General features: G+C 35.9%; 1 protein-coding gene across 1 annotated transcript in view; it reads right to left on the bottom strand.

Annotated features, from left to right (window-relative positions):
• Positions 1-16,711: 16,711 nt before the first annotated feature.
• Positions 16,712-22,818, bottom strand: part of LOC140137868 (uncharacterized) — a 28,288-nt gene continuing 22,181 nt past the window's right edge. Inside the window, exon 3 of the mRNA XM_072159670.1 lies at positions 16,712-19,180. Within this exon, the coding sequence (XP_072015771.1) occupies positions 17,959-19,180 (1,222 nt within the window). The 3' untranslated portion in view covers positions 16,712-17,958. The remainder of the gene's footprint in view (positions 19,181-22,818) is intronic.

The following is a 22,818-nucleotide window of genomic DNA, read 5'->3' as shown; positions in this document are numbered from 1 at the left end:
GAAGAAGTCAGCTATCAGCAGTAGATGAAGTAGTAAGCTATCAGCAGTAGATGAAGTAGTAAGCTATCAGCAGTAGATGAAGTAGTAAGCTATCAGCAGTAGATGAAGTAGTAAGCTATCAGCAGAAGATGAAGTAGTAAGCTATCAGCAGAAGATGAAGAAATCAGCTATCATCAGTAGATGAAGTAGTAAGCTATCAGCAGTAGATGAAGTAGTAAGCTATCAGCAGTAGATGAAGTAGTAAGCTATCAGCAGTAGATGAAGTAGTAAGCTATCAGCAGAAGATGAAGAAATCAGCTATCATCAGTAGATGAAGTAGTCAGCTATCAGCAGTAGATGAAGTAGTAAGCTATCGGCAGTAGATGAAGTAGTCAGCTATCAGCAGCAGATGAAGTAGTAAGCTATCGGCAGTAGATGAAGTAGTCAGCTATCAGCAGCAGATGAAGTAGTAAGCTATCAGCAGTAGATGAAGAAATCAGCTATCATCAGTAGATGAAGTAGTCAGCTATCAGCAGTAGATGAAGTAGTAAGCTATCGGCAGTAGATGAAGTAGTCAGCTATAAGCAGTAGATGAAGTAGTAAGCTATCAGCAGTAGATGAAGTAGTAGGCTTTCATTAGTAGATGAAGTAGTAGGCTTTCATTAGTAGATGAAGTAGTAAGCTATCAACAGTAAATTAGGTAGTTCGCTATCAGCAGCAGATGAAGTAGTAAGCTATCAGCAGTAGATGAAGTAATAAGATATCAGCAGTAGATGAAGTAGTATGCTATCCGCAGTAGATGAAGTAGTAAGCTATCAACAGTAAATTAGGTAGTTCGCTATCAGCAGCAGATGAAGTAGTAAGCTATCAGCAGTAGATGAAGTAGTCAGCTATCATCAGTAGATGAAGTAGTCAGCTATAAGCAGTAGATGAAGTAGTAAGCTATCGGCAGTAGATGAAGTAGTAGGCTTTCATTAGTAGATGAAGTAGTAAGCTATCAACAGTAAATTAGGTAGTTCGCTATCAGCAGCAGATGAAGTAGTAAGCTATCAGCAGTAGATGAAGTAATAAGATATCAGCAGTAGATGAAGTAGTCAGCTATAAGCAGTAGATGAAGTAGTAAGCTATCGGCAGTAGATGAAGTAGTAGGCTTTCATTAGTAGATGAAGTAGTAGGCTTTCATTAGTAGATGAAGTAGTAAGCTATCAACAGTAGATGAAGTAGTAGGCTTTCATTAGTAGATGAAGTAGTAGGCTTTCATTAGTAGATGAAGTAGTAAGCTATCAACAGTAAATTAGGTAGTTCGCTATCAGCAGCAGATGAAGTAGTAAGCTATCAGCAGTAGATGAAGTAGTAAGCTATCGGCAGTAGATGAAGTAGTCAGCTATCAGCAGCAGATGAAGTAGTAAGCTATCAGCAGTAGATGAAGAAATCAGCTATCATCAGTAGATGAAGTAGTCAGCTATCAGCAGTAGATGAAGTAGTAAGCTATCGGCAGTAGATGAAGTAGTCAGCTATCAGCAGCAGATGAAGTAGTAAGCTATCAGCAGTAGATGAAGAAATCAGCTATCATCAGTAGATGAAGTAGTCAGCTATCAGCAGTAGATGAAGTAGTAAGCTATCGGCAGTAGATGAAGTAGTCAGCTATAAGCAGTAGATGAAGTAGTAAGCTATCAGCAGTAGATGAAGTAGTAGGCTTTCATTAGTAGATGAAGTAGTAGGCTTTCATTAGTAGATGAAGTAGTAAGCTATCAACAGTAAATTAGGTAGTTCGCTATCAGCAGCAGATGAAGTAGTAAGCTATCAGCAGTAGATGAAGTAATAAGATATCAGCAGTAGATGAAGTAGTATGCTATCCGCAGTAGATGAAGTAGTAAGCTATCAACAGTAAATTAGGTAGTTCGCTATCAGCAGCAGATGAAGTAGTAAGCTATCAGCAGTAGATGAAGTAGTCAGCTATCATCAGTAGATGAAGTAGTCAGCTATAAGCAGTAGATGAAGTAGTAAGCTATCGGCAGTAGATGAAGTAGTAGGCTTTCATTAGTAGATGAAGTAGTAAGCTATCAACAGTAAATTAGGTAGTTCGCTATCAGCAGCAGATGAAGTAGTAAGCTATCAGCAGTAGATGAAGTAATAAGATATCAGCAGTAGATGAAGTAGTCAGCTATAAGCAGTAGATGAAGTAGTAAGCTATCGGCAGTAGATGAAGTAGTAGGCTTTCATTAGTAGATGAAGTAGTAAGCTATCAACAGTAAATTAGGTAGTTCGCTATCAGCAGCAGATGAAGTAGTAAGCTATCAGCAGTAGATGAAGTAATAAGATATCAGCAGTAGATGAAGTAGTATGCTATCCGCAGTAGATGAAGTAGTAAGCTATCAGCAGTAGATGAAGTAGTAAGCTATCAGCAGTAGATGTAGGTGTTAGCTATCGGCAGTAGGTGAATTAGTAAGCTATCAGCAGTAGATGAATTAGTGCGCCAACAGCAGTAGATGAATAAGTGCGCTATCAGCAGTAGATGAAGTAGTCAGCTATCAGCAGTAGATGAAGTAGTAAGCTATCAGCAGTAGATGAAGCAGTCTGGTATCATCAGTAGATGAAGTAGTAAGCTATCAGCAGTAGATGAAGTAGTAAGCTATCAGCAGTAGATGAAGTAGTAAGCTATCGGCAGTAGATGAAGTAGTAAGCTATCAGCAGTAGATGAAGTAGTAAGCTATCAGCAGTAGACAAAGTAGTAAGCTATCAGCAGTAGATGAAGTAGTAAGCTATCAACAGTAAATTAAGTACTTCGCTACCAGCAGCAGATGAAGTAGTAAGCTATCAGCAGTAGATGAAGTAGTCAGCTATCAGCATTAGATGAAGTAGTAAGATATCAACAGTATGAAGTAGTAAGCTACCAGCAGTAGATGAAGTAGTAAGCTATCGGCAGTAGATGAAGTAGTAAGCTATCTGCAGTAGATGAAGTAGTCAGCTATCATCAGTAGATGAAGTAGTAAGCTATCAGCAGTAGATGAAGTAGTAAGCTATCGGCAGTAGATGAAGTAGTAAGCTATCGGCAGTAGATGAAGTAGTATGCTATCAGCAGTAGATGAAGTAGAAAGCAATCGGCAGTAGACAAAGTAGTAAGCTATCAGCAGTAGATGAAGTAGTATGCTATCCGCAGTAGATGAAGTAGTAAGCTATCAGCAGTAGATGTAGGTGTTAGCTATCGGCAGTAGGTGAATTAGTAAGCTATCAGCAGTAGATGAATTAGTGCGCCAACAGCAGTAGATGAATAAGTGCGCTATCAGCAGTAGATGAAGTAGTCAGCTATCAGCAGTAGATGAAGTAGTAAGCTATCAGCAGTAGATGAAGTAGTCTGGTATCATCAGTAGATGAAGTAGTAAGCTATCAGCAGTAGATGAAGTAGTAAGCTATCAGCAGTAGATGAAGTAGTAAGCTATCGGCAGCAGATGAAGTAGTAAGCTATCAGCAGTAGATGAAGTAGTAAGCTATCAGCAGAGCAGTAGATGAAGTAGTAAGCTATCAGCAGAGCAGTAGATGAAGTAGTAAGCTATCAGCAGTAGATGAAGTAGTAAGCTATCAGCAATAGATGAAGTAGTAAGCTATCAACAGTAGATGAAGTAGTAAGGTATCAGCAGTAGACGAAGTAGTAAGCTATCGGCAGTAGATGAAGTAGTAAGCTATCAGCAGAAGATGAAGTAGTAAGCTATCAGTAGTAGATGAAGAAATCAGCTATCATCAGTAGATGAAGTAGTCAGCTATAAGCAGTAGATGAAGTAGTAAGCTATCGGCAGTAGATGAAGTAGTAGGCTTTCATTAGTAGATGAAGTAGTAAGCTATCAACAGTAAATTAGGTAGTTCGCTATCAGCAGCAGATGAAGTAGTAAGCTATCAGCAGTAGATGAAGTAATAAGATATCAGCAGTAGATGAAGTAGTATGCTATCCGCAGTAGATGAAGTAGTAAGCTATCAGCAGTAGATGAAGTAGTAAGCTATCAGCAGTAGATGTAGGTGTTAGCTATCGGCAGTAGGTGAATTAGTAAGCTATCAGCAGTAGATGAATTAGTGCGCCAACAGCAGTAGATGAATAAGTGCGCTATCAGCAGTAGATGAAGTAGTCAGCTATCAGCAGTAGATGAAGTAGTAAGCTATCAGCAGTAGATGAAGCAGTCTGGTATCATCAGTAGATGAAGTAGTAAGCTATCAGCAGTAGATGAAGTAGTAAGCTATCAGCAGTAGATGAAGTAGTAAGCTATCGGCAGTAGATGAAGTAGTAAGCTATCAGCAGTAGATGAAGTAGTAAGCTATCAGCAGTAGACAAAGTAGTAAGCTATCAGCAGTAGATGAAGTAGTAAGCTATCAACAGTAAATTAAGTACTTCGCTACCAGCAGCAGATGAAGTAGTAAGCTATCAGCAGTAGATGAAGTAGTCAGCTATCAGCATTAGATGAAGTAGTAAGATATCAACAGTATGAAGTAGTAAGCTACCAGCAGTAGATGAAGTAGTAAGCTATCGGCAGTAGATGAAGTAGTAAGCTATCGGCAGTAGATGAAGTAGTCAGCTATCATCAGTAGATGAAGTAGTAAGCTATCAGCAGTAGATGAAGTAGTAAGCTATCGGCAGTAGATGAAGTAGTAAGCTATCGGCAGTAGATGAAGTAGTATGCTATCAGCAGTAGATGAAGTAGAAAGCAATCGGCAGTAGACAAAGTAGTAAGCTATCAGCAGTAGATGAAGTAGTATGCTATCCGCAGTAGATGAAGTAGTAAGCTATCAGCAGTAGATGTAGGTGTTAGCTATCGGCAGTAGGTGAATTAGTAAGCTATCAGCAGTAGATGAATTAGTGCGCCAACAGCAGTAGATGAATAAGTGCGCTATCAGCAGTAGATGAAGTAGTCAGCTATCAGCAGTATGAAGTAGTAAGCTATCAGTAGTAGATGAAGTAGTAAACTATCGGCAGTAGATGAAGAAGTAAGCTATCAGCAGTATGTGAAGTAGTAAGCTATCAGCAGTAGACAAAGTAGTAAGCTATCAGCAGTAGATGAAGTAGTAAGCTATCAACATTAGATGAAGTAGTCAGCTATTAGCATTAGATGAAGTAGTAAGCTATCAGCAGTAGATGAAGTAGTCAGCTATCAGCAGTAGATGAAGTAGTAACCCAGCAAACACAAAACGTTTTCGACATCATTCGCAAAAGGTTATAAAAGGTTGTCAGAAAACGTTTAAATGTCGGGTTATATAAAGGGTATATTAAGAGTATAAAACGTTTTCATAACCTTAAAAACATTGTTTTGATAATCTACTGCTCAGCAAACAAAAATGTTTTACAGAAAACGTTTAAATGTCGGGTTATATAAAGGGTATAAAAACGTTTTAATAACATTCCAAAAACATTCTTGAAAACTTGATACAAAATATTCTAAACAAAATGTTATTTTGGGGTTGAAAAAATATTTTTGCGAAAAATGTTTGCCCAAAATATTTTCAATAACGTTTTAAAAACGTTTTCATGACCTTTATATAACCCGACATTTAAATGTTATTAAAAGTTTTGAATAAAACATTTTAATAACATTTCTGTGTTTGCTGGGTTCAAATATTTTAACATAATGTTATTTAAGTATTGACACAATATTTGGCAAAAATGTTTGCAAAAATAGTTTACAATAACATTTTTTGAAAACATTTAAAAATATTGTTGTAGTAAGTTTTCATACAAAACGTTTTAAAACGTTATCATGACCTTTATATAACCCGACATTTTAATGTTATTAAAACGTTTTTACCTAAACCAAAAGCCAAAATATAACTTATTTAAAACGTTTTATAACGTTTTTGTGTTTGCTGGGAAGCTATCAGCAGTAGATGAAGTAGTAAGCTATCAGCAATAGATGAAGTAGTAAGCTATCGGCAGTAGATGAAGTAGTAAGCTATCAGCAGTAGATGAAGTAGTTAGCTATCAGCAATAGATGAAGTAGTTAGCTATCAGCAATAGATGAAGTAGTAAGCTATCAACAGTAAATTAAGTAGTTCGCTATCAGCAGCAGATGAAGTAGTAAGTTATCAGCAGCAGATGAAGCTATCAGCAGTAGATGAAGTAGTAACTATCGGCAGTAGATGAAGTAGTAAGCTATCAGCAGTAGACGAAGGAGTACGCTATCAGCAGTAGATGGAGTAGTATAGTAAGCTATCAGCAGTAGATAGAGTAGTACGCTATCAGCAGTAGATGAAGTAATAAGATATCAGCAGTAGATGAAGTAGTCAGCTATCAGCAGTAGATGAAGTAGTATACTATCAGCAGTAGATGAAGTAGTATGCTATCAGCAGTAGATGAAGTAGTATGCTATCAGCAGTAGATGAAGTAGTAAGCTATCAGCAGTAGATGAAGTAGTCAGCTATCAGCAGTAGATGAAGTAGTAAGCTATCAGCTGTAGATGAAGTAGTAAGCTATCAGCAGTAGATGAAGTAGTAAGCTATCAGCAGTAGACGAAGGAGTACGCTATCAGCAGTAGATGAAGTAGTAAGCTATCAGCAGTCAATGAAGTAGTAAGCTATCGGCAGTCGATGAAGTAGTAAGCTATCAGCAGTAGATGGAGTAGTATAGTAAGCTATCAGCAGTAGATAGAGTAGTACGCTATCAGCAGTAGATGAAGTAATAAGATATCAGCAGTAGATGAAGTAGTCAGCTATCAGCATTAGATGAAGTAGTATACTATCAGCAGTAGATGAAGTAGTATGCTATCAGCAGTAGATGAAGTAATATGCTATCAGCAGTAGATGAAGTAATAGGCTATCAGCAGTAGATGAAGTAGTAAGATATCAGCAGTAGACGAAGTAGTATGCTATCAGCAGTAGACGAAGTAGTAAGCTATCAACAGTAAATTAAGTAGTTCGCTATCAGCAGCAGATGAAGTAGTAAGCTATCAGCAGCAGATGAAGTAGTATACTATCAGCAGTAGATGAGGTAGTAAGCTATCAGCAGTAGATGAAGTAGTAAGCTATCAGCAGTAGATGAAGTAATAAGATATCAGCAGTAGATGAAGTAGTATACTATCAGCAGTAGATGAAGTGGTATGCTATCAGCAGTAGATGAAGTAATATTCTATCAGCAGTAGATGAAGTAATAGGCTATCAGCAGTAGATGAAGTATTAAGATATCAGCAGTAGACGAAGTAGTATGCTATCAACAGTAGACGAAGTAGTAAGCTATCAGCAGTAGACGAAGGAGTACGCTATCAGCAGTAGATGAAGTAGTATGCTATCAGCAGTAGATGAAGTAATAAGCTATCAGCAGTAGATGAAGTAATAAGATATCAGCAGTAGATGAAGTAGTATGCTATCAGCAGTAGATGAAGTAGTAAGCTATCGGCAGTAGATGAAGTAGTAAGCTATCAGCAGTAGATGAAGTAATAAGATATCAGCAGTCGATGAAGTAATAGGCTATCAGCAGTAGATGAAGTAGTAAGCTATCAGCAGTAGATGAAGTAATAAACTGTCAGCAGTAGATGAAGTAATAAGCAATCAGCAGTAGATGTAGGTAATAATCAGCAGTAGATAAAGTAAGCTATCAGAATGCAGTAGATGAAGTAATAAAATCAGCAATACGTGAATTATTTAGCTATCAGAAGTAGATGATGTAGTAAGCTATAAGCAGCTGGTGAATTATTGCACTGTTAGCAAAATCACCATTTTGCTAACAGCATTTTCCGCTGAAGGGCCTCTATTTTTCACACAGCCCCCCCCCCCTCCCATAAGTCCCCGATGTTGAAAGTTGCGGCCGCATATCGTGTTCTTTACTAATGGAGTGTCTCTTGGGCTTCTGAATCCCGATCTGCGCCCCCACAAGAACTTGATTCTGATGAGTTCCAACCCCAACGTGATTTGTAACAGTATAAAAATACATTGACCTAAATAATGTCTATTCAGGGTTTCAGATCTGCTTCTATTTTTCCAGTTATATTTTGGGATCTAAATCTGACATCAGAATCTGTCATCAGTAACCTCATTCATATGTTTACGCTTACACTTTACATTGAGGTTTATCAGGCCCGTATGCAGGATTTTTTTTTTTTTTTTTTTTTTTTTTTTTTTTTGGGGGAGCTAATTTTGAAAAAGTGGACCCTTTTTCCAGGGGGCGATTTTGTAAAAAGGGGACTTTCCTTAAAAATTTGGCCTTTTTTTGACCAAAATAAAGCATAAAAACCCAATTTTTTTGCTCGCTACTCTAGCAAATTGTCATTTTTTGGGACTGTTTGTAAACTTTTGCACATTTTGGGGGTGCGGCTGCACACCCAACACCCCTGCAAACGGACCTGTGTAAACCGCAACAAATAACACAATTTGTGGAAATACAACATAAATAATCAAATGAATTAAACCTCATAATATCAGAATAACGTATCAATACATTTATATTTTGTTTCCTTATGTCACATTCTTTCAATACAAAACAACGTGCTGAAAATATGCCTTGCATAAATCATAGATTATTATTTCTAACTCTACATAGACAATAATGTATAATATAGGCAGACAATTACCTATAATAATATAATATAGGTCAAAAATTAAAAGAAACATTCACTGTTATGCCATTAACGGGATAAAGATATTGTTTCTTGCATTTTGGAAAATCATCTCACCAGTTAATGATAACACACCTGTAAAGATTGTGTTTGTTTACAGTGCCTGGAATCATTACCATTTTACTCACTGTTTTACTGATTTTTACAGGCCTTGTGTTTTAGCCCCCCTTGAGGGTATTAAGGAGAGCTGTTCAACCCGCTCCCCTTAAGGAGAGTAGCCAAGCTGTTAAGGAGATTATCGGGCAAGCATATTAGTAAGGAGAAAGGAGAGTTGTTCTACATTAATACCTGATAAAGGACACCCCAGATTCTAAGGTGCTTTTTAGTTATATTATGCATAAAAAGTGTACTTTTAAATTGGGTAAAACCTCTCAATAGAGTTCCAATATGTCTTACTGATAAAAGTCGGTTATTCCTACATGTAATTTTACACGAAATCAGGGTTAGGGTTAAGGTTAGGGTTAGTTTAGGGTTAGGATTAGGGTTAGGATTAGGGTTAGGATTAGGATTAGGATTAGGGTTAGAGCTAGGATTAGCTTACACGAAATAATTACATGAAGGATCGACCTAAAAGTCATAATTTGCATAAATGTAAAATGAATGTCATATTTTGGTCTCCACAGTGGTAAAAAAATAATAGAAGTAAAAAGTAAAATCTATATTACAAATACATATATACATTGCATGAATAAGTATAAGCAAAGTACAGAACCAAAAGCCTGATATGGTCTCCATTCAGAGTATACAGGAAGACGCTAGATATAGGCTACATAACCAACTCGCTACCACTCGACTCCTTTATGTAAGAAGCATGGACTAAAGAAGTAAACCCATAATGTGCAGATATTTTTCATGAATTTTGTTTTTTCAAAGCAGATTTATTGGCACTGATAGTTTTAATGTTTACACATGATCCAACTTACACCAGGTAATTGGAATCAGTCAAAATTTTTGTACTTGGGAACAAAAAGAGCAAATTTGAATTATTATTTGAATTCAGATGATAAATCCCACATCAGCTCCATGTTAAATGGCCAAGATATTCAGTGGACATTCTTTTATTTTACCTCATTATTTCAGCTTTAAATGGACACAAAACCTTCCTGACAAAAATATAGGCCTATTACTAGTATCACTTCATTATTTTGTGGTAAAAAATCAACTAAATCAAATTTATTGGAAACCACACATTATGGCTTTAAAAGTAATGCTTAGCATTTATATATTTTGATCAAATTGAGATAAAATGATATTATTACAAAGATTAGTCCATGTCTCCATGAACTCAATAGCCTAAGTCTAATTTTGTAGAGGAAAGATGGCATATTGAGTACTGATGCATACATCGGTCAAATCACATACTGACCAAGTTTAATACAATTTCAAACAAAATCATTTCACATAAAGAGCTATAACTTTAATGTTACACATATACAATGTTACTCGAAAGATCGGCATGCAGAACTCACCAAAATTAAAACTTTCAAGTGTCTTCTTCATAAAAAATACCCTTTGAGGAAAATTAATTTACCAATAAATAAGTTTGAGGCTATATCTAAAACCAGTATTGCATATAGCTCTGTATGTGAAAATTGTGTCCATTTCGTATAGAACAGTATGTGATGTGACCAACGACATGTCACTAAACCAGATGACCCAGAATTCCCAAGCGATCCAAAAAGTCAGGTCAAAGTGGTTTGCCCAACGATACAAAATACCTGTTAGTCATTATGTGACTCAAATCTGCCACCTTCAAAAACCAATGAGCCATCCTGCTTTATAAAAATTTGACATAAGGTTGTGCATGGTATTAGTTTACCACTTTTTCAATGCATGCATGGAGTGAAGGGGCAATCAACTTGGTTGGTAAAATGTGGTTTAAAGCCATAATGTACGATCTTTTAAAATGAGTATGGCCAATTATTATTCAAACATAATTTTGGGCATATTTGTAATGCTTTAATACATGTATCCCAACTTACACCTAATTGGATTCAGACAAATGCATTGTGTTTTTAGGACAATAGAGCAAGTAAATTTCAATTAAAGTCAAAATTATGACTTTAAATCCTTGAGAGAGCAAGCTTGGGTTAAATAAGAATGAAATAAAATAAAATAAGATAAACACCATAGTTTTAACTAAAAGCAGTTAAGATAGTAAATGAGTTTACTTTCATTTTACCTCATTAGTTTGGTTGAAAATGACAAGAAAACATTCCTGACAGTTGTTACTAATAATATGTGGCAAAAAATCACCAAAATAAAATTGTATATTAAGTAAGGCTTTGCGCTATGTGCAGGATGTGCTCATTTAGTCAACAATTTCACATTTTCCACATCTCCATATCTGCCACTTTTAATGTTCATATCAAATTTTGAAAATAGTACTGTTGATTATCACTTAGGTCTTGAGTCTTCTTATTAATTGGGAATGCCTTAGATTGTTCATATGCCATTCTGAATTACCATAAACGTATCATAAGTCTAACATGAACATGGCTAAAGGCAACTAGAAATTCAGTAAATGTCATGGGTAGCCTATACAACATATAACATACTCAATGTCAAGATGATTTTTCTGTCATGGTGATTGTACTACGTTTTCCCTGCTTAATATGGGCTCTTAAACATAATTAAGCAAGTTACAAAAGTTCAGTAGTAATAACTTTATACTAAGCAAGTCAATTCATAGTAGCTGGAGCGTGCTAATTTGGTCAGATACCATACTAATTACTACTTTGGTATTTAGAATGAAAAAAAATTGAGTTTTGAAGTACTATATTGACACATTGGAATGGCATTCATAATGTTCCACGAACATTATTTTTGCTATTACACCATATAGCGGTTTAATTCAGCATATAAAGGGTTTCCACCAGCACCAGGTTTAGCTTTATCATGTAGTTTAAGTACATGTAGGCCCACATATACCTCCACATCAGATCTGAACTTCTTAATTCGTTTGTCTAAACTGTCATATGTATGCATATTTTTATCATACATGTATTCAGCATTGTGGTGACTAATGAACAGCTTAGCAAGTTTGGTCATACACAGTGCCATTCTTACAATGCCTGTACATGTTATTTCATAAGAAACAGGAAAGATGCAAAGTTTTTCAATATTTTGATTTTGTGAGAGTACCTCAAGTCCTGTGTCAGTGAAATGTTCAGGATCCTTGTCATCAAATGTCAGTGTTAAACTCTTCAGTTTTGTAAAGGAGGATCCTATTATATTCAGAATTTCATCTGCATCATGACAATTTTGAAGAGTTAGATGTTTTAACATGCTACTTGATAGTGTCTTTATAAAATCCAGACTAATCTCAGGCAGATGTAAGTATTTCATGTTTCTGTTACTGCTAATTAACGTTTCAAATGCCTCATTGGCAAGTGCCTGTTCTTCCTCCGTATATACCTGTCTTGTATAAAGTGGGCGTGAAAAACGAAAGGATTCCAAATTCCTGCAAACTTGACTGCAATCATGAATCAATGATGCTACAGAACTTACCGATTCAAACCAGCACATTTGGAGCCATAAAAGAGTTAAAGTTGAAGCAGAGTTTGCAATCATATCACTAAAGTCATTTGTCACGTTACACCAAGCAAGACTAATTGTACTCAAAGAACAGCCTAGTTGTTGAATAGATAACTTGCCGAGTTGTAAATGAAAATTCTGAGCCATGAAGCTATGTAAGCCATGAAAACCATCCCCACTCATGGACATAATGTCACACAATGTATGTTTAGGATTTTGTCCACATAAACCAGGAGATATTAATGCTAGAGACTTGAGCTCATTTCCAAAGGTTAATGATTCCACATTGTCCTCTTCAGCAAATGCAATGTCAAGCTCCTGTAACTTTGGGCTACTGGTGTTAATTTTATCCAAGATGTTCATATTGGCACAATGTGCATATATACGGGTGGTGTTTATATCAGCATAAGTATCTATCAGTGCTTCCACTCTGGACACTGCTGGTTTTCTACCAGATGAATAAATAACAATATCCTTCCAAAGCGAGCTGGTACATATTAGTTGCCACCATCTCTTGCACACACTGCATGAACAAAACGAAAGAAAATGATCAAACAATTCTATACTGCGCCAAAAAAGTATCTTTACACTTGGAAAAATAATCACAATTCCAAAACTGAACCATGTTGGAATAAATTTGTTTTTTAATAGATGCGCTATCTAATCCTGCACATTATGACACCACATTGAATCCAATGTGACCTCAAGAAGTAAAGTTACAAGCAATTGAATAGACAAAGCTCCAGTTTTAAAAGTGACCAATTGGCCTATACAAGGTGCAAAAAGATTCCAACAAGCGCAACAGAGCAGTGTTAATTTCAGTTTTTACTTCTCTGTACTTTTCATAACTTGCATTTTATTTGTCAGCTCTTTTGTTCCTTTTGTTTTAAATTAAAGGCATACACAAATTAGCCATTTACCACTCTCAAAGCAAATGTCTAGTCTGTGGATTTTTTAATAGGCCAGTTTGTCACTTTCAAAACTGGACCTTCATCTAATCAAATGCTTGTAACTTTGCTTCTTGAAGTCACATTGGATTCAATGGGGTGTCATAATGTGCCGGATTAGATAGTGCATCTATTAAAAAAATAATTTTACCCCAATATCGTTCAGTTTTGAAATTGTAATTATTTTTCCAAGTGTAAGGATACTTTCTTGGAGCAGTATAGATGAATAACTTGTAGAAAGCCCAACGCAGTGTTTAAAATTGGGATAATTTGCCATAGAAGTAGTGACATAACAGGATTAATTACCATAGCAATGGGTTTACACTACTTTTGAATACATTACCCTGCAGTCGCACTAGACATTATGCCGTTTCTCTGCATTAAACATAGATTCTCAAAGAATGGTGGTCGTATAGAATTTTAACATCATGCTGATCACTCGCACCTGTGAGATTTAGTGTCTTTGAAAAGAGCAGCATCCATCATTGCACACATACACAGGTGTTGAGTGAATCCTGCTTCTAGTACAGGGCAATACATTGAAAAAATAGTGTAAACCCATTGCTATGGTAATTAGTCCTGTTACATCACTACTTCTAAGTTCTATGCCAAACTTCAACATCAGTCCATGGCATTACATGTACCTTTTGTTGATTTCATAGTTTGTGACTGAGGACTGAACCCCCTAATAAACACAATTCAAAAAGAAACTCCTCACTTACCTAATCCAACTGAAATCTAAACCTGCTCATGGTATGACAATTTTATTGACACAGTCATATGCAGCAATTTGTTAGCTCTAATTTGATACCGCATTTTCTACTGAAAGCTCTCAATTAACAAACTGACTGATACCAGGATATGACATTTTTTTCTCAATTTAGAGCTTTTGGTACCAAATGTGGTATCAAGTTCCAAAGACCCAACAAGATGCTGCACACAATTGTCAAAATGTATTGCTTTGCACGATAATCAGGATGCACTCACCACCTGTGTATGTGTGCAATGATGGATACTGCTCCATCAAATCATCACAACATAAGCAGGTGTAGATTTATGACAGGTTATGTAAGTGACGACTTTCATTTTGTGTTTTGCTTACTATGAAATTTTACCTTAAAATAAGGTTTGTGAGTGATCATTTAACTGCTGAGTCACTGTGATCTGTCCATGATCTTTTTGACATAGGGCCAGGAGTGGTCCAAATGACAATATAGTCATACAACCCTGGACTATTCTGAATGATATAATCAGTGATGATTCAATTGATGACCAATCTGTAGCTTCACAGGAGGCATATATGGGGTTGCTTGTAAGGTGAAAGAGCAAAAAACAAATCTGATGTTATGTTTTAGTTCATATTCTTGATAGTGGTGGACTGGACTATTGCTATTGAAGTTATACACATACAGGGTGTCCCAAAAATAAGAGGCCCCTCATTGCGCCCTCTTTTTCTCTTATTTCTGAAAGGTTGATCAAATATATTTTGGTATGTAAGGAAACCTTGAGTCGTTAGCTTTAATAAACCAAAACAATTATATCAATTGGCTAATAACTTCTCCACGGAGAAGGTTCGGCTACTTCAAAGATTGAAAAGGAGTACACCATGCATGAATATCAAACATTCCTCAATGATAACTTTATAAAATAACTTAATTTATGGAATGTGCTTTGTGGGTTTGTGGGCAATGGATTTGTTAATAGTGAGTAAAATGGATGCCCAATGGGACTTCTTTTGCTTTACTTGAAAGTACTTATTTTTTCTTGGTTATTTATGTAATTCTTGGTTATTTTTGTTACTTACTTTGGTTCTTGCTTTCTTTTTTTATTTACAACACAAGTCATTTCTCTTTTTAGGATAAAAGGTAGCCCTAAAATGCTGTTTGGTTTGTCGTTGGTTCTTCTGAAGTGAGTTTACTGTGCTGCTCTGCCCTCTACCTCGTTGCCTCCTTGGTGAATACAGGTTTCAGCCTAGGTCCTCATTGCATCAATTGCGTTGCGTACCATCCTTGTGTGCCGGATACTTGCGAATGCATTCAGTAATACGTTTGTGAAGATCTTGGATTTTGCCACATAGGAAAAAATCAAGTGGTGTGAAGTCTGGTGATTGTGCAGGCCATTCCACAACATGAGCCATCCCAGCCACTCTGTTATCCGTGGACAGAGCGAAAAACGGGTACTTTTATTCAACACGGCATATATTCAAAAGTTGTGAGCCAATTGAAATAATTGTTTTTGTTTATTAAAGGTTTCTTTACATATCAAAATATGATCAATCTTTCAGAAATAGGAGAAAAAGAGGGCGCAATGAGGGGCCTCTTTTTTTGTGGGGGGGGCACCCTGTATATCAGATGAAGATTTATGTCAATTTTGTGGAAATACATGTACAACAAAAATAATTGAATAAATTACACACCATAGATCACAATAATGTAACATTTATTTTTGTTTCCTTGTGTCATGTTCAACTAATACAAAACAGGCTTAAAACATGTCTTGCTATAAAAAGATTGGTCTCTCAAGCATACTGCAAAAAAAAAGTTATGTCCTATCACTATGGACCACAATAGCCTCATCCCAATGGCATAGTGCAATAACCTCAATTAAACAATGATAGTGCAAAATTTGACCTCAAGTTGCAGAGTATGAGTTTTAGTACCCAAATTTTTAAAGGTCATTCAATTACTGTACAAATGTATTGGGGTTAAAGAACTGTGCCCTGATAAATGAGCATGTTGTGGATCCTAGTGTATTCTCATTTATGTGTGCAGGTTTGAGAGACGACCTTTTTTTACCTAATCATAACTTTTTCTTACTCTTATCTACATCTAAATCTATAAGCAAATTAAATTATAAGCAAATTATAAAATAATTTTTGCAGGTGAAAAGTAAAATTCACTTTCGTGATTAATGTCAATTACAATATTTTTGTTCTTGTCTTGAAACAATAATACATAATGAGTATAACTTTGTTTTAAATTTACCCTTGGTCTGTCACAGGCACACCTAAAAGGCCAAACAAAACCAGGTTGATCTATCAAACCATTTTGCATAAAAGCTGTGTCCTATATGCTTTTTTTTATCATGAGAACAGAAACCCTTTTATTCTGTTCTTGAACCATGCAAAGATTAGTAGAAAACAGATTTAACTTATTTAAAGCTAAAAGCAAAAGCTTTATTACAATACATGAGTTAGATTCACTTACACAAAGCTAAAAGCAAAAGCTATGCATTACAATGCATGAGTTAGATTAACTTGCACGAAGTTAAAAGCAAAAGCTATATTACAATATATACATGAGTTTGATTCAAGTTTTTGATTTAGTTTTCATTTTTGTAATTCCGTTGAATATGTTTGCAGCTTAGTACATACTAATGAATGTAAATATGGTATGTAAATGATCAACTGGTAGAAAAATGTGTTATCTACAAAAGCCTGATGAATAATGATTGGCAGTTGCATGGGCTTGGTCTGCTACTATCAGCATGGTCAGTAAAAGTAGTGTGAATGGAATTATAACAGAATAACAGATAACAAAAACTTGACGAAAAGGCTTAAGTTTTCTTGTGAGTTACAAATATTAAATCAAAGACTTGAACGGCTTGAACCAAATTATTGCATGAATTAGTAACTAAAACAAAAGTAAAAAACTATTAAATATAAAGATGTCAACTGATATGGTATCCTTCTTTCGGATAGTTCCAGAAGATAATAAGACAAATATACATATATTTACCAACTCCTTATTGGAAGAAGAATTAAAGCCATTAATGTATAATCTTTTTTAATGATTTTTTTTTCAAACCTGATATTTTTAGCACATGTTTACACATGTCGCACCTTACATCTAATTGGAATCAGCCCAATATGTTGCGTTTGTAGGAAATCTAGCAACTCTGAAAATCAGATCAACTCCCTCATAGAGATGCACATTAAGCAGCCAAGTTAGTCAATGGATTTTCTTTTAATTTACCTCATTATTTCCACTTAAAAATGCAAAAAAAAACATGTAAATCGTACAAGAAATGCTTTTAACATAAGAGTACCGGTGAATACATGTCATTAAACCGGAAGACCCACAATTCCCAAACATGATCCAAAAAATCAGCTCACTGTGTACATGTAAGTGTTTTGCCAAAGGATACAACATGCCTGTTATCCAGGACCATAAACAGAATTTATTTTGGAGGTGCAAGACTATCAAAACATGGACCTTTTTCAAATGAAATACTAGTGTTGTAAAAAAAAATTTTGGACTTCATCGCTCATCAATTTTTCTCTCACATTTGGACCTTTTATTGGACAAATTAGCAAAAAGTAGACCTTTATGGATTGGAGGGTGCTGCACCCCACCACCTGGCGTATATGCCTGATGTGATGTAACTCACTGTGATCATGAGTGTGATCACTTAAAATCAACGAGCCATCGTGTTCCACATAGGCGTAGATCCCGGGGGATTGGGGGGTGATAAATCCCCCCAATATTTTGCCAGGGGGATGGTCCATACAATCATTCCCTCAATGTTGCAACCTGTATGTGGGTTTAACCTCATATTTGGCCATTCGACTTTTGCGCCATATTTCATCAATTTAGCTTCAATATGGCAAATTTTTCTGTTGCCAAAGGTGCTTGATTCACTATACTTCAAGAAATTTTTCCAACCCCATCCCCCCATTGTCAAAAAGAAATCTATGTACACCACTGGTGCTCCATAATAAATTGACATTGGGTCGTGAGTGGTTCAACAATTCACATTCCTACAACAAAACAGCTGATAAGTATAAATGGTTGTGGAATCGAACTAGAGACCTGTCTGGCACTTTAACTGTCCACCAACATGGCTGCCGTTTCAATTGTTATACCGTTCCGGTTGGCTTATTCGATAGGGTCTATATCTCAACTACAGTTTCAATAAAACCAGATAGCAGATATTTTTTTAGCATCCGGATGTATGTCTACATATACCTCCACATCAGACCTGAACTTCTTAATTCTTTTGTCTAAACTGTCATATGTATGCATATTTTTATCATACTTGTATTCAGCATTGCAGTGACTGATAACAAGCTTAGTAAGCTTTGACATACTCAGTGCAGCTCTCACAATGCCAGTACATGTTATTTTATCAGAAACAGGAAAAATGCGAAGTGTTTCTATACTTTGATTTTGAGAGAGTCCCTCAAGTCCCCTGTTAGTAAATTCTGTCTCAACATTCTTGCCATCAAATACTAGGCTGTCATATAAAGTGAATGATAGTGTTAAACTCTTCAGCTTTACTAGAGACCATCCTATTTCATTCAGAATTTCATCAGCATAATAACAATCTTGAAGAGTTAGATCTTGCAACAAACTACTTGCTACTGTCCTTATCAAATCTATGCTTATCCGCGGCAGATGTACTTGTAAATGTTGCATGTTTTTGTTGCTGCTAATTAGTATTTGAAATGCCTCTTCAGCGAATGTGTGTTCGTCATCAGAAGTACCTACATACCTTAGAAGTGGGCTTGAAAAATAAAATGATTCCAAATTCTTGCAAGCTTGAGCACAATCATGAATCAATGATGCTAAAGATAGTTGTGACTCAAACATGCACGATTGGAAGACTAATTGAGTTAATGTTGAAGCAGATTTTTCAACCATATCTATGAAGTCATTTGAAACATTGCAGCTAATAAGATGAATTGTATGCAGAACTTGAGAAAAACCTAATTGTTGAATGGATAGATTGCTGAGTAGCACATTAAAATTCTGAGCAGTAAAGATATTTAAGTCATGAAAACCGTCCCCACTGATGGACTTAATGTCACATAATGTATGTTTAGGATCTAAACCATCCATCGATGGAGAGTATAATGCTAGCGACTTGAGCTCATTTCCAAAGGTTAATGATTCCACATTGTCCTCTTCAGCAAATGCCATTTCAAGATCCTGTAACTTTGGGCACCTGGTGTTAATTTTATCCAAGATGTTCATATTGGCCCAATGTGCATATATACGGGTGGTGTTTATATCAGCATAAGTATCTATCAGCCCTTCCACTCTAGACACTGTTAGTCTGCCAGATGAATAAGCTACAATTTCTTTCCATAGAGAGCTGGTACATATCAGTTGCCACCACTTCTTGCACACACTGCATTAACAAAATAATGAAGACAAAAGCATTCTGGATGAAATACTTGTAGTAAGCCTGATGATCGAGTAATAAAATTGCTAACCACTTTCAATTTTGCAGAACTGTATTTCTCCTTTACTAGCTGTTTTCAAACCAGGCTGCCATTTCTGATGTTGATGAGGTTTTAATATTCACTAACATGTTAAGTGTTCAAATTTTTAACAGATATGTGCCAAGTTTGATGGAAGTGTTAGAATTTTAACATGTGAATACGTTCAAATTATTGTGCAAGTGTGCCACGAGTGTTAATTTAAAAAAAACCATGTTAGTGTTAAAGTGTTAATGTTAACAGAATATGACTGTGTTAATAAAAGTGATAACTGTTAAAAAAGTGTTACTCAAATCATGTAAATATATTACTTGCTTTTGCAGTATAGTACAGTAAATTGTGTAGTGAAAATGCTACACATGAGACAGGTATATGTGATGGGTGATGCTTTCAAGACATGCCTGTACCTCTATAGAAATGAACTATTTTGTCTTAAATATTGGCGAACCTAACTTTGACCAGGTTATATAAGGTTAAAATTGCTAATTTATCAAAGTTAAACTTGTTTTCAACTGTACAAACATACCTTTTATTCCATTGAACAAGCTTTATTTTGTTCCAAAATTCAAGTTTTTAAAGCTATTTTTCATGTAAAAGAGCTTGATGCAAAACCGGTGATACCAGCTCCGAAGCTTTCGCGTAGTTTTGACGGTAATTTACGCCAGTGTATCATGCATTTTCAAGCATATTTGACGCCTTTTTACTGCGTGATGCATTTCTGCATTTATCCAAGATGACAAATTTCTCAAAAAAAGTGATGTATTTTTGTGAGAAAATTCCCATATTTCTCAAATTTTCTGCAACTTTTCACTCATCTGATCATCTTTTCATGTGACTGAAGTGCACTTATTTTATAAAAGTACCTTTCTTGCTTTTATGATTGTTTAAAAATTATTTGTTGTGATTACAGAATAGGGTGCAACTCTACTATTACAAGACTGCCCTACTACCCCCAACCCTAACCCTACAATGTAAACTCCGTAAATGAGGACTGGACTCAAGTCTAGGAGGTTGTACCCTATTTCGTAATTGTACCAATTATTTTTCGAGACAAAAACTCCCTAAAAAATGCCATTTTCACTTGTTTTCAAAAAAGTGTCTTGACCTTGTTTTTTACCCTAAAATTTCCTTCATTTATTAAAGCCCCGCCCTCCTTCCAACACAATACACCTTGACTCCAAAGTGTTTGGCAACTTTTTAACCATGATGCAAAACTAAACCTTGATGCAAAAGTAAAAATTTAGTCCTTATATAGCAAGGGTGGTCTAAAAGTCAGGATCGCCCACATATTGAGTGCTTTAAGGGGCACATTTGTAGTTCTTCATGCACTGTACAATACTACAAACATTAAGAGGCACCACCCCTAAACCAACTCTAACTCAAACCTCATACTTTATTTTATTTATTATTTACTATAAACGTTACTATAAACGAACAGCAATATTAAGCCCAGTAAGCAAAGGCTGCCAGGGCCCTGCAAAACTGGCAAAATAAAAGCACTGACATCTGAGAGATGAGTGGACTCCGCCCTTGCAAACTGGTCATAAAACAGCAGTGTAGATACTGATATTGGACTCTGTCATTTTTATCATTTGCTTAAAATGTTACCTTTTTCAGAGTTTTGGTTAGTAGCAAGGTATAGCTTGCAACACCATTACGGCGTCGTCTTCATTCAGCGTAGTGATGTTTACAATCCGCTGTGTCACCCCAACAAATGTGGTGTGATTTATAAAATCTCCTGCCCCGAATGTGAGAACACTTATGTTGGCGAGACAAGTAAAGAGCACATTAGAACACACCACCCCCTGAACAGCAGTCGGTGACCAAATAGCTGATCATAGACATGATATAAGTATGGACGATGTGGAAGTCATCGGCAGAGAGGATCACTTCTGGAACAGAAAGATTGGTCCAAGCCATAGGGATAAAGACACTAAAACCTACGCTCAACAGGGACGCCAGATATGACCTGCCCGCCATCTATATACAATGATCTGCTGACCCTTGACCACCCGATGACCGGAGGATTGTACATTTTGTAAGCATCACTATACAGTAAGCCAAAGAATTAAGGTACCAGTTATGTTCACCCCTGTATATCCTAAATAAAGACAAATAGTACAACATTAAAACAAGCAGCGAAAACCTGTACTCTTTAGCTCTGATTTAAGACCTTTAAATTGGTTGAGAAGTAAAAAAACGGTGATCTAAAATTTAATGAAGAAACAAAATCAAAAGTTGCACTTTTGTGTTCTAATCAATGAAAGCACAACGCTAGTTTTAACATGCTAATCAATGGAAGCGCAGCGTTTGTTCTCTTTTTCACAAACGTTTTGTGTACAAATCAATAGGGCATATAATGCAGCAAACTGCAACTTTTAAATTGGTATCTTCCTTGGGTTTTGGGATCGCCGTGTCTTTATTTCTTGCACAATTTCAACGAATGAGGACTTAAATTCGAGCAAATTATGACATGTCTGTCTTTGTTTAGGATATACAGGAGGTGAACATAACTGGTACCTTAATTTTTTGGCTTACTGTATATGCTGAATGACGACGCCATGATGGTGTCGCAAGCTACATCGCTGCTAACCAAGACTCTGAAAAGGGTAACTTTTAAAAGCAAATAGTCATAAAACATAAACAAAAGTATTTCATTATATCAAAACATAAAAAGTACAAAGATATTAACCCATTAAAAGTATTCTTTTTTAAACAACACTACATTATATTGCTATTAGACAAGGATGAAATACACCCCATATAAATAAGATTATGCCCCTCTCCCCCCATCGCTGATATTCTGTAGTAATGCTATATTTTTACTGTTAGTCAATATTCCTGGCGCTCTTTGATGAATCACTTCTGTTACATATGGTCCCCTGAATTGATGTATATCTCAACATTGGGCTTAATCTGTTTGATTTCTTCTTTGATATTGTCATAGTTTTGTTCATTTTCTGTAAACTGGTAACATATCCTTACTTCAGCAATCTTGGGCATTGCGCTTATGGTTCTGATTATTGCATCCTTGGTTATTGATGGTGATGTATATATTAAACCAAGCAGTTTGATATTAGGATGATGAGAAAGTGCTAGTAGTCCTGTATCGGTCAGGTCTGCACAAATAATCAATTTCAAAGTCTCTAGCTTCGGAAAAGGAGAGCTTATGATGACGAGGAAATCATCTGTCACATCAAAGGTTTCTGCAAAGACAAGTTCCCTCAGTTCAAGCATTTGACTTGCCATTTTTCTCATCCCAGCAGAATCTACCCTTAAATCAAGTCCATGCAGATGCAGACTTTGCATATTTCTGTTGTTACTGAGCATTCCAATTGCCTTTTCTATTTTAATATCAACATCAACTGATGATGTATAGTCCTGTACACAGATGTCAAGATGAAGCATTTCCAAATTTCTGCAATCTTGACCACAAGTCTCAATCAGTTCTGCTAATAACAGTCTTGACATAATTTTACACTTGTAAAAGACCAATTTTGTTAATGCTGCACCTGTTCTTGCACTTATAAGTTGACTGAAGTCACTT

This window comes from Amphiura filiformis, chromosome 17 (assembly GCF_039555335.1).
Source record: "Amphiura filiformis chromosome 17, Afil_fr2py, whole genome shotgun sequence".
Classification (NCBI taxonomy): domain Eukaryota; kingdom Metazoa; phylum Echinodermata; class Ophiuroidea; order Amphilepidida; family Amphiuridae; genus Amphiura; species Amphiura filiformis.
This window is presented reverse-complemented; position numbering and strand designations above follow the sequence as displayed.